The 11,653-nt window shown below is 42.2% G+C and overlaps 1 protein-coding gene across 1 annotated transcript; it reads left to right on the forward strand.

Moving 5' to 3' along the window:
- Positions 1-4,154: 4,154 nt before the first annotated feature.
- On the forward strand, positions 4,155-11,195 carry LOC117487052. Its single transcript, XM_034135716.1, has 21 exons — positions 4,155-4,248; positions 4,334-4,392; positions 4,467-4,553; positions 4,635-4,756; positions 4,849-4,992; positions 5,125-5,202; positions 5,283-5,450; positions 5,741-5,843; positions 6,281-6,501; positions 6,917-7,073; positions 7,156-7,367; positions 7,447-7,561; positions 7,634-7,893; positions 7,998-8,112; positions 8,189-8,358; positions 8,438-8,532; positions 8,935-9,065; positions 9,487-9,673; positions 9,823-9,964; positions 10,849-10,945; positions 11,083-11,195. Exons 1-21 carry the CDS (start codon positions 4,226-4,228, stop codon positions 11,157-11,159), a joined length of 2,763 nt encoding a protein of 920 aa, XP_033991607.1. The 5' UTR covers positions 4,155-4,225; the 3' UTR covers positions 11,160-11,195.
- The last annotated feature ends 458 nt before the right edge of the window (positions 11,196-11,653 follow it).

The following is an 11,653-nucleotide window of genomic DNA, read 5'->3' on the forward strand; positions in this document are numbered from 1 at the left end:
TCGGCTAATATAACTCCATCCGGCCTGTTGGTTTGAAATTCAGTGAACAACCGGCTCTCTCTGAAGATTCGTGCATCATGGACTGACCCAGGCCATCTCACAACACAGTTGGTGATGGCAAGGTCAGCATCTCCCACAAGTTGCACATTGATGCTGTGCCTCCCTTTCCTGTTGACATATTCCCACTCCCTCTGACGAGGTGCTTGAATATGTACATGGGTGCAGTCGATCACCCTAATGGTGTTGGGCATGTCTCCCAGAAGAAAAAATTGCTGCTTCACTTTGGCAATCTGGCCATCATTGGGAAAAGTCACAAAGTGATCCAGCAGGCGAGCCAGTGCATCAGACACAGCTGTCACCACTTCACCCACTGTTGTCCTGTGGACTCCCATGCTGTCAGCTATGACCTGATAGAATGTTCCACATGCGTAAAAGCGCAGGGCAATGAGGACCTGTTCCTCTACAGTCAGAGCATGACTCCGCAAGGTTCTGCACTGCAGTTGTGGCCTGACCAGATCAGCAATGTAGTTGATGTCATCAAGTCCAAATTGAAAACGATTGTACAGTTCTTCTGCTGTGTACTGTTGGAGAGGTTTGGGGCGCTCGGTGTGGACCCTTTGGCGGTAACCTCTCCTTCCAGCATGGAAGATGTGAACAATCCCTGCCATGACTGTGTTCTGACTGTTCTTTCAGTCAGTAGGCCTACATCAGTCTCTGAATAATAAGTAATTGCAAATACACACCTGGAATGCATGTCCAGATTGGTTAGGGCCTGTGGTTAATTATGTAATTAATAGCAAGGCCAGACCTAACTAATTGCTGACCTGACCAAACCATTGAGTTGGAAAGATGGACAAAAAGGGGCCTAATTTTACATCTGCTGAGACCCGTGCACTGCTGCAGAGTGTAAGGAACAATTATGACTCCATAGTTGGTAGCTTTAACAGAGAGGGTGGAGCGACTAAAGTGAAGAGCGGAATATGGATGGAGGTGACGGACAATGTGAATGCCACAGGATCTGGACACAAGAGGACGTTGGACCAAGTGAGGTTGAGGTGGAAGAATTTGAAGCAGCAAGCTACCAAAGACCACAGCCAGGCTAAAAACCCACAGATGGGTAACAACGCGTATAAAAGGAGACAATACACAGATGTGGTACTTGATATCATTGGTGGTCAGCAGTCACAATCTTTACATGGAATACCAAACGTTGTACTGGATGGTGAGTCGCAGGTATGTGTGATTTTATTCTTGTCCCTATAGAACTACAATTATTATAATAATAATAAATTGTATTTTTATAGCGCTTTTCTCGAACCCAAAGACGCTTTACATTTGGGGAAGGGTAGACAAGGACAGGCAATAAAACAACAACAACAAAAAAAAAAAAAACCCTGACCCCTGACCCTGACCAAGCGTCGCTCCTGGACGTTTAGGGAGTGAGAGTGTGTTGGCCATTGGAGTGTTGCTTGTGGAAGACATTCTCAAGCAACCGTTTCGCTTCTCATGCACTGATTCGCTAGCTGAACAGCCAATCAGAGTGATTTCTTTGTCCGACTGCCTGTGGCCGACGCACGACCATGAAAGGCCAAATAAGGCGTGTCACGGCCGACGGTGCGGGACACACCAAATTGAGTTTGGGCGACAGGGCACACTTCGTCGTCCGACTAACGAAAACGGCCGATTTCGGCCTGGTGTGTCAGGGCCTTTATATAGCATCCTAGTACTACAATTTTCCAGGAGCTTGCATGCTTGTGATCATCTTATTAAAGGTAGGGTAGGTACGTTTGAGAAACCGGCTCGAGATACACTTTTTGTTATATTCCATGGAATGCTCTTAACATCCCGATAGCAATGAATATCTTAAGTGCTTTGACAAAAAATCCATAAAAAAATGTCATCTGTGGAAGCCGTAATACTGTAAAAAGTACGACCAATCATTTTAGCCGGCCCGGCTAAAATAACTGGATGGCCTACCTGCCTGTCAGCCTTCCATCTGTGCACAAACTTATCTCGTGCCCTCATTGGTCATGTGCGCGTTCGTGTGTGTTGGAGGAGGGGCTCTATAAGGAAGTGGCAGATTTTCTCCGGTTGTGTATTTTCAAATTCTAGCGATCTCGAGCCGGTTTCTCAAACTTACCTTCCCTACCTTTAAGGGGTATAAAGTATATTGATAAACTTTCATTTCAGGTCGTCAATGCACCTGATGTGACACACACCATTGAAGATGAGGTCCTCCTGACCCTTGTGGATCCAGAAGCTGGACCTTCAGCCAGGCCTGATGACACACTGCAAGAGCCACCTCGAAAGAGAAAATGCAAGCGCACCAGAAAATCAGAATCAGAATCAGAATACCTTTATTAGTCCCACAGAGGGGACATTTGCATCGTTACAGCAGGAAAGAGCCACAGACAGCTTAATGTTACCTATGTTAAGAAAAAAGTACTAAGTTATGATAAAATAAAAATATAATATAAAAAATGTGTCTACTAGGGGCTGTGCTGGTTGTATAGTCTGACCGCTGCAGGAAGGAAGGACCTGCGGTATCTCTCCGTGAGACAGCTGGGGTGCAGCAGCCTGTCGCTGAAGGAGCTGCACAGTGAGGACAGGGTGTCCTGGAGGGGGTGGGACATATTGTCCAGCAGGGAGGACAGCTTGGCTGCCATTCTCCTGTCTCCCACCACCTCCACAGTGTCCAGAGGACTCCCCAGGACATAGCTGGCCTTCCTTACCAGTCTGTTCAGTCTCTTCCCGTCAGCAGCCGAGATGCTGCTGCCCCAGCAGGCCACACCATAGAAAATGGCTGATGCCACAACAGAGTTGTAAAAAGTCTGAAGGAGTACCCCCTGCACCCCGAAAGACCTCAGTCTCCTCAGCAGAAAGAGTCTGCTCTGTCCCTTCTTGTACAGAGCAGCAGAATTATCAGTCCAGTCCAGTTTATTGTTCAGGTGAACACCCAGGTATTTGTAAGATTCCACAATCTCAATGTCCGCTCCCTGGATGTTCACTGGTGTCGGGGGAAGTGTTGGCGCCGTCTGAAGTCCATCACCAGTTCCAGAGCAGAGGGATGATGCCTACGAGACACTGCTGAGCCGTGAAACGGAGAGGGCAGAGATTCAGATCCGTCTGGCCGAAGAACAAATACAGCTGTGCCGGCTTTAGCAAACTGAAACCTCACTAAGAATTCAGCTCCTCAAAGCACGCCTGGATGATCCAGCTGCCTTTGAATGAATGTTTTTTTGTTGTTACCCTAGTGGGAGTATTTTTTTGATTATGATTTAATGTCCTTTATGCATTTAAAAATATAATTAAACATTATAGATGTCTCTGCAATGTGGTCTCTTGTCTTCCTTGTATTCTTTTTCATATCCACTAGATGGCGATCGGTAGGATTAAAGCACTGATATTCAGGATCTAGTAATCTTGAAAAGTCGTAATCTGGATCAGGGTGATCCTATCCTGAATTGCTTTGAACTACAGGGACAAAATCTGGCCGACTTGTCTGATCCTGGATCACAAAAAATGGGATTTCAAAATCTGATCGGATCTGATTGAGATTAAAGTTTTGAACTCCTGGCCGTGTGCAAAAGCTACAATCCCAAAGTTTCCTTTTAGAGGGAGTTTCTTCTACACACATTCAGATATTTTACTTAAGTAAAAGTTCTTATACTACACAGTAAAAATACTCTCTCTGATACAAGTATATATGTCCTGCATTAGAAACGTTACTTAAGTAAAAGTAAGTGAGTATATCAGCAAAATGTATAGTATTTAAACATAAAAGTGTATGCAAAGAAAAAAAGAAACATACCAAATATATAAAATTGTTCAAAACAAATAAGTAAATTAACTTAATGTTCATGCCAAATACTTACTAATCTCTAAACTGGGTAGCTGATTAACAGATTTAGCTGGACTCAGTTATTTTTAACTTCATCCGACTGCTTTGGCCATGCTTCAGTATTATTGCTTCAGTTTCTTTTTTAATGAAAGATATTTCTATACTTCTCCCCTGCTCAGTCAGCCATTCTGCTACCCTCAATGCCTTAAATGTTGGGATTCCCTTCAGACTTTACACACAGGCCTGCTCAATCACCTCATTATGCAGTAATGTGCTCCACCTGTGTGTGGTTATATCTGCTGAGCAGGACCCTCCCTCATCCTCAACAAATTCATTTAAAAAGTGCAAAAACCAGGGACCTTCACCAGTCTCCCAACTCTTGCCATGGGTTGTTCAGCTGGATTGGGGTTTGTAGTTTTGTTTTTTATGTATATATTTTAAATTAAGGTTTATTTTTCTTTATACATTTAAAATGTATTCAATCTTTTTCAGGTGGTTCATTCTCCTTGTAGCAGTTGTTAACATTGAGGCACAAAATAAGCACCCAATAAGTACGTTTTTGTCCTTTTGTGATATTTTTCAACACACTTGTGTGCTGCTATCTAATATAAATCTTTAATCCCAGAAATCAACTCTAAATGCCTTGAAAACTTGCTGCGTGTGGATGTCAGTCGACTTGGAGGAAGTTTTCTTGAAGTGTCCGCTGTCATTAGTAAGCTGACATTTCAAATGTGTTGCTTTTTCTTAACTTAATCTCACTTTTAATTCAAACTTTTCTTGTTCGTTTCCTCAGATAACTCTTCAATCATCCTCACGCCAAGTCTATCTTCTCAGTGTGGCTTCACCATCAAGGAAGACCACCTGGGAAATGCTGTGATTTATGCCTCCGTCCAAAACTGTTTTGCTCAAAATGTGGTAAAAACGACTGAATGCTAGTTTGTGACGCAGCACCAAATGTTTCTTTTGACGTGGCAATTAATTTTGAGACTTGTTTCCATGTGTTTTAGGATGTTAAAGCATTCACAACAAAACTAGGTCTGCGGCTACAATCTGACAATGTGGTTGAAGACGAGTTTCACCTGGTGGAAGAAACTTGCTACTACTCTCCCTGCGCCTCCCGGGAAATTATCTGTAAACCCAACTACATGGAGGCAAGTGAACACAGCATGGCATGTTCCCGTCTATATGATTAGTGGCTTGATGCCTCGTATGAGTGTCAAGGCCGGTACATTGCATGTCACTGCAGAGATTGATTATCACTTATGGAGTGGCCTCATTTCTAGGTGTCTGTGAAAAAAGCAGCTCCAAATGAATATAACCTGCCTGCATACCCCGACTCGGATCCCCGAAAAGCTGCTGAGGTAAGACTGGCTCATTTTGCCTTTTTCTTTTCTTATTCTAGAAACATCTTGTATGTAATGTCTTGACATTTGCCTCACAGCAACCCATGGACGCAAGCTTCAGAATCAACACAGTGGTGTTCTTCACTCCTGAGGAGAGGGTCATGCAGGCGGACGAAGCCCAGATAAATGGTTATGGGATCTCAAGCACTCCTACCAGGCTGTTGCTGCGAAGCCCAAATCCTTCACGTGAAACATACATCAAAGATGTAAGTGGACTGCAGTTCACTGAGATTCAAACAACTCTCACTTGATATCTTTCCCCTCAGGCAGACTTGTTAAATCACTTGCAGCCCATTAGGTACTGGCTTACACTTACAGCCATAGATAAAATAATGTAATCAGACAGCCTTTCAAATGCATTACTTTGTCTGGAATCCAGTTGGCACTCTTAAATCAGTGAGTTCTTATTTATAACCCCCCATATTTTTACGAGGGAAATTATTATGTTACCACAGTATGCATTTACATCCACATGTTGTGTAATCTCCCCCCACAGGTAGCAGGTGTGCCGATGACTGTGCTCAGCACCTCGATTATATTTGAGAAGACGAAGCTGACTACTCCACTTTATGCACGAGCCGCTTGTCCTCAAGCTCAGGGTAATGTAAAGAGACTCTCTGATGTCATGTCTTCTAGTTTTTTTCACTCAGAATTTGGGGCACTTTCTACTGTCAGGAATTAAAAAAACACATCTGCCAGTATTATTTCTGATTCCAGCTTTTTTTAAATATCAAACTTTTCTAAAAATGGTGCCAAAAATATCTTCCCCACCAGAACTTGTATCCAGGAAGAAGTGCTTTTTTTTTTTAAATGACACTTTAAGGATGTGTTACTGTATGTGGCTGTAAAACTGCTTCATTCATAATTTGAATTCTCCTTTTTCAGATTGTTTAAATAAAATACGAATGATTAACTATTTGTTCAGTCAAAATGTTTTGAGGATTTCACTATTTCCGAAACGTTGGCCCTTTTCCTTAAATCTTTCCATGTTAGACCTTTCTTTAAATATATTTATTAGCTTTTTTTTGGTGTACAGGTGGGGTTTTCTTTACTGAAACCTCAATCCGCTGGTTCCTGCCGAGGCGCATTGACCCTCTGATTTACTCGAAACACTTCAGACTGTTGGAGGTGAACATGGGCGTCGATGGGAGGAAGCTCGAAGCTACAGAGATTTCGGCCAGAAACTATTCCCTGACTCTCGATGACCTTTACGTCATTGTTGAAATCCCTATTGGGGCTGCTGGTTGCCAGATCAAGGTTAGATAAAACAATTGAGTCCATACATTGACGAGGTCGTTTTAGTCATGTATGCAGCTATGCAAAAAAAACATCTAGAATACTACAAAAGGGCAAAATGTAGATGTTTATATTTCTTGGATCTAAAGAATTTCTCACAACAGTGGAGAAATCAGCGTAGTTAAATGGTACATTCAAGTCATTTTAGACTTTAGAGACACAGTTTAACAAGCAATCACACTTTGTTGTTTCATGGAAAATAACACTACTGAAATCCTGTTGGTATGTACAAAACAAATGTAAACAGATCGCGTGAGTATGTTTGACTGTTGCAACATCTAGTGCTTCATTGCCAGGCAAATTTCCCTTTTTCTTTAAATCTGTAGATGATAATATTATTCAGGAAAGGCCTTACTCAGGATGTTTGTTTATGCAGAGTCATGCCCAGGATGGTCAGTACTTTACTTCTTATATGATTGAGCTGATGCTCGAGTTGCTCTGGACTGAAGACGACACTAATGAGGACACGAGATACAAAGTCTTCCTCCCCGTCGAGACCCCCCTGCAGCTTCAACCTCCACAAGTCATTGACGGTGAGTCATATTATCTTGGTACTCATGCTACTTTTTTACATAAATTGCAACCTGCCTTAATTTCTTCATTGTTGACCTACAGCCACTGTTCCCAAGGAGATGATGTTTAAGGCGTTGATTGGGCCGGTGGGCTTTGATGTAACGCTAAAGAACATCAGCTCCCCCTCTGAGGTTTTGTCCTTGGCCGACTGCATTGCCAGAGGCTTTAAAGTCTTTGACCAAATGTCCCCCAACGGCTTCTCAAAGGTCTATACTGTTGAAGTGCCCTTCACGGACCGTGTCGTAGGACAAAGGGTGAGCCTTACACTCAACGTGGGAAATGCATTTTTTTATTTAATTTTGGCAGCTAATAACTATCTGTTTCTCCCAACAGAAAGAAATGGGGGTTACAATTTACACTCTTAATCTGACCTTTGGCTTCCTGGTCCTGCCAAAGCATGCTCCATTTACTGCCACTGCTTATCTGAGAGCTAAACTGGAAGACATAGGTCCGTACCCATGGATAAGAGGAATTCATAACAAACACACAGTTGTTTCAAAGTATTTTCCTCTCTTTGCAGCTCGTCCCTCTGTAGCTCCTCCCTCTGTAGCTCCTCCCTCTGCAGCTCCTCCCTCTGCAGCTCTTCCCTCTGTCTCAGGTAGCTGTGATGATAAGAATTTCCATGTCCTCGTGAAATACGGGACCAAAGGATTAAACTTTCAGACCATAATGGGAAAACGAATGCTGACCTGGAGCCTGGCTCAGCAGTACAGCTTAATGGGCAACAACACACATTTCAGTTTGATTGTACCATCTGCTGCAGCTGATGCTACGGTCGAGGTATGACTCTTAACCAAAGTTTTAAATGTGCAGGGATTTATCAACATTTGTCAAGATTATAGTCCTCTTTAAATCATAATGTATTGTTTCTGAAAACTTCTCAGGCTGTTGAGGAGTCATCCATCAAGAGCAGACTGGATGTGACTCTGAGATATCCGAAGACCAACACAAATATCAAAGACTTCTCCTTGACTTGCAACTTCGTCACAAAGCTGATTGGTTTGTTAAAGAGAATATGTTTTCTTATGTAGGCTTGAATCTCCAATGCATACAAATGTCTGATCGTCTTTTTCAGAGTGTTTCCCTAATGGGACCATCACGGCTCTGGCTATAACCATGGAGTCTGTTCCCAGTCTGAACCCCCGACGGCTCACCCTCAGAAACCCCGCCTGTGGCCCCACATACAGCAACGACCAGTACGCTTATTTTGTCTTCACTGCAAACTCCTGTGGGACGACCAGAAAGGTAAAGCATGCTGCTGAACAGCTTGCTGATTGCGGTAGGTTTAAAACTGAGAAATGATTTTCCATTTGTCTTTTCTTAGTTTTTGCCCAATATGATGCTGTATGAGAATGAAATCTCCATCACAGATGAACTTGAATTGAGAAAGCTGTCACAGTCGAAGGAGCCGGATTTTGTGTGAGTATCTCGAGACTTGGAATCACCAAGCTGAAGGTTGGATGATTAATTTATTATCAAAGCTGTTGCTTGAAAAATGACATGGAAGATTAATTAACAAAAAGTGCTTCAGTTTTCTAAATGTCAGCTTTTTAATGCTTTCGGTTTGTCTTAACATGATAAACTTCAGGTCATTGGGTTTTAGACTTTTGGTCAGAAAAGAGAAATTCTCAGCTTGGACATTATTAAAAGAAATCTGGACAAAACTTAGAACTTTAAAGACTCTTAAATGGTATTTTCCTTATCAGAAGTGAACTGGTACGCCATAAATCCTTCTATGGTGCAATCCCAGATGTTAACGGTGCCAATTGGTAACAATTGAACAGTTCTAAGTGTTCCCACTTAAGAGTTTTCTTCTTTCAGGCTTCAGGTGTTCTGTTACTATGATATCAACACAAACCAGGCTATGGGCTTCAACACCCGACCTCGCAGGAGTGAACCGTACGCTGACGATGCAAGAGGCGAGATGCAGGTTGAAATGAGAGTTGCTTTGGGTAAAGAAAGTTCTTCATGCCTTGTGTGGTTTGTTTTTGTCTTGCTTGCTAAGGATTAGATTCTTTTTTTAGTATTTGGAAACTCTCCCAAAGCTAGAAACTGGGGGAAATAAGAGTTCTTTCGATCATGTCAACACGTTGAAAAAGCTTAATGCAAAGAGATAGCATAACACTTTCTATCAAAATGCAGGATTTTGGGTAACTTGGCCAGTTCATATGAATCTAGTTGCTTTAAGTAATTGGAATGTTTTTTTCATAAAGTTAATCTTTAAACCAATGAACTGAGTTGGTACCTGGGATGTTGACTATGTAAATCCAAGTTAAACTCTTCTGCATTATGCACCTTAATGTTCTGTGTACAGGCTGTTTCTATTCCCGTCTGAATCCTTAATTTGGGTCAACATGTTCTGCTTCACTTCAGACGACTCCTACAGTGTGTTTCAGCGCGTTGAGGATGATCCCATCACAAAGTTCCAACAGCCGCTGTATTTCGAGGTGGAACTGATGGGATCTTACAACCCTAAAGTATCTCTTGAGCTGGCGTACTGCTGGGCGACGCTGGAGGAGGACAAGATGACCCTCCCTCGATGGGACCTCATCGTTAATGGGTAACTTGTATATATTTCTTTTTTTTTTGTCCCAATTAACTGTTTGTCAAACTGAACAAAAGGGATGGTTTAAAATCATAGGGTGCTCATTTTGCAGACTTTTGGACATCTTTACCCAAATAAAATAACTTTTTTTTTTTCTCCCTCAGTTGTGCAAACTCAAGGGACCCGCACCCAGTGATCTTCCACTCTGTTTTGCCTAAGGGCAGAGTTCATTATCCTTCCAACTTCAAGCGGTTTGAGGTCCCGATGTTTGCCTTCGTCGAAGACAAGGATAACTTGAACCGCCAGGTACTATCAGTTATAAGAATAAATGGTCTTTTTATTTTTAGATGCTTCATGGTGCATTCACACCCGACGCGACGCGACGCGATGCGATGTTTGGGGGCGGCGCGATTACATGTAAAGTCAATGCAGAGACGCGGACAGATGCGAATTCGCTCCGACGGCGAGCATGAAGCGGTGGGCGCGAATCACGCGATTGAACGGTGCCGCGTCAAATGCGAGAGTTACATTTTTTCAATTAGAGTGTAAAATTCACGTGACGCGTTCTCGCCGAAGCCAATCAGCGGTGAGGATCTCAGCCTGACGTTCAACCAGAAAACATTAGCCGTTAGCAGTTAGCACACAGAGCTCACAGCTCCTCATATCTGTTCAGAAACTGGCCAAAAGTTAAACGAGTACAAACCAGACTGTCTGTGTCATGGCGAATACAGTCACTGGTTTATTTATGTCTGTAGGCCGTTGTTATGAGTGTGGAATGAGCATATACAACGTTATCTTAGCCTGGTCGACCCGATCTTCATTCAACAAGCATTTTAAAAGGTTTTTCGCCTGCCGTCTTGTCTGCAGACTTGTCAAGCATTAATTAATTGTTTTTACTAACCGGTATCAGTATGTTGTTACTTCGGCATAATTTAGAAACGTGTATTACAATTTAATCACGGTAAAATATGTTCATTTTGTTGTAGTTGTAGCTCCCGAGCCAGCGCGTCTTGTTTGAATGATGCGAGGAAACACAGCCGGCAGCCGCGGTGAAACTCGAGCGTTTAGAGCGATGTGATTTAGAGCGAAGCGAATATTCGCATCGCGTCCGGTGTGAACGCAGAATCAGAGTTTGGAAAACAAAAGTACGCTGTCTATAACAAACCCTTAAATCTGTTCATATCTTGTAGGTCTTTGTCCACTGTGAGGTGGTAATCTGTGATGTTAGAAATCCAGTGGATGCAGCTTGTAATGTGCAGTGTTCAGACCAGGACAACACGATGAAGGGTATGCTCTCATACATGCTGATTTCATTATCCAGTAATGTACAATAAGGTTTACACATGTTGGCTCAAATTATAAAATGGGACAATGACTTTTGAATAAAGTGGCTAAGATATATATTTTTCTTTTTTCTCCCACAGGTCAAAATCGTGACGTTTCAGATGACCCTGGTTTCAAACACGTAACTTCAGGACCAATCATTATAATGAGCTCTTAAACAAAGTCCTAATAAAATATTTTTAAATAATTCACACTTGTAGTATTTTCTTGGGAATATTGGAGGTTTTTTTCATCTGTGTTTTCTATGGTTATGTGGAGGTCCAAACTGATACTCCATTCCAAATCACATATATTTAAATGTATTATGTACTGTACAGGAACTGCCTGTATGTACTGTTTCATGCAATAGGCATACAATACGGACATACTGCTTCATCATAACATTGCACCTTGAACTTTAGTCTCCTGAGGCTTGAAAAATACCTTTCCAAAAGTGTGCCATATTTTACTATTCTTGTTTAAACTCTATTTAATACTGAAAGACACTAAATTGAAACCTGTGAATACTGAACAGGTAAAAGGACAGCAGATGAGCACTGATTAAAATATGCATATTCAATTATTTAGTGGGAATGCTGATGCAGCATTCCAACTATCTTTTATTCGACGCACCAAATTATTTATTCTGCCGGGTTATTTTGCGCCTCTTCT

Source organism: Trematomus bernacchii, unplaced genomic scaffold (genome assembly GCF_902827165.1).
Source record: "Trematomus bernacchii unplaced genomic scaffold, fTreBer1.1, whole genome shotgun sequence".
NCBI lineage: Eukaryota > Metazoa > Chordata > Actinopteri > Perciformes > Nototheniidae > Trematomus > Trematomus bernacchii.

Coding starts and splice junctions, on each gene's coding strand:
- LOC117487052 (XM_034135716.1), top strand. CDS start 4,226: ATGGGTTGTTCAGCTGGATTGGG. Junction 9,066..9,486: donor TGAAATGAGAGTTGCTTTGG/GTAAAGAAAGTT, acceptor GCTTCACTTCAG/ACGACTCCTACAGTGTGTTT. Junction 9,674..9,822: donor TGGGACCTCATCGTTAATGG/GTAACTTGTATA, acceptor TTTCTCCCTCAG/TTGTGCAAACTCAAGGGACC.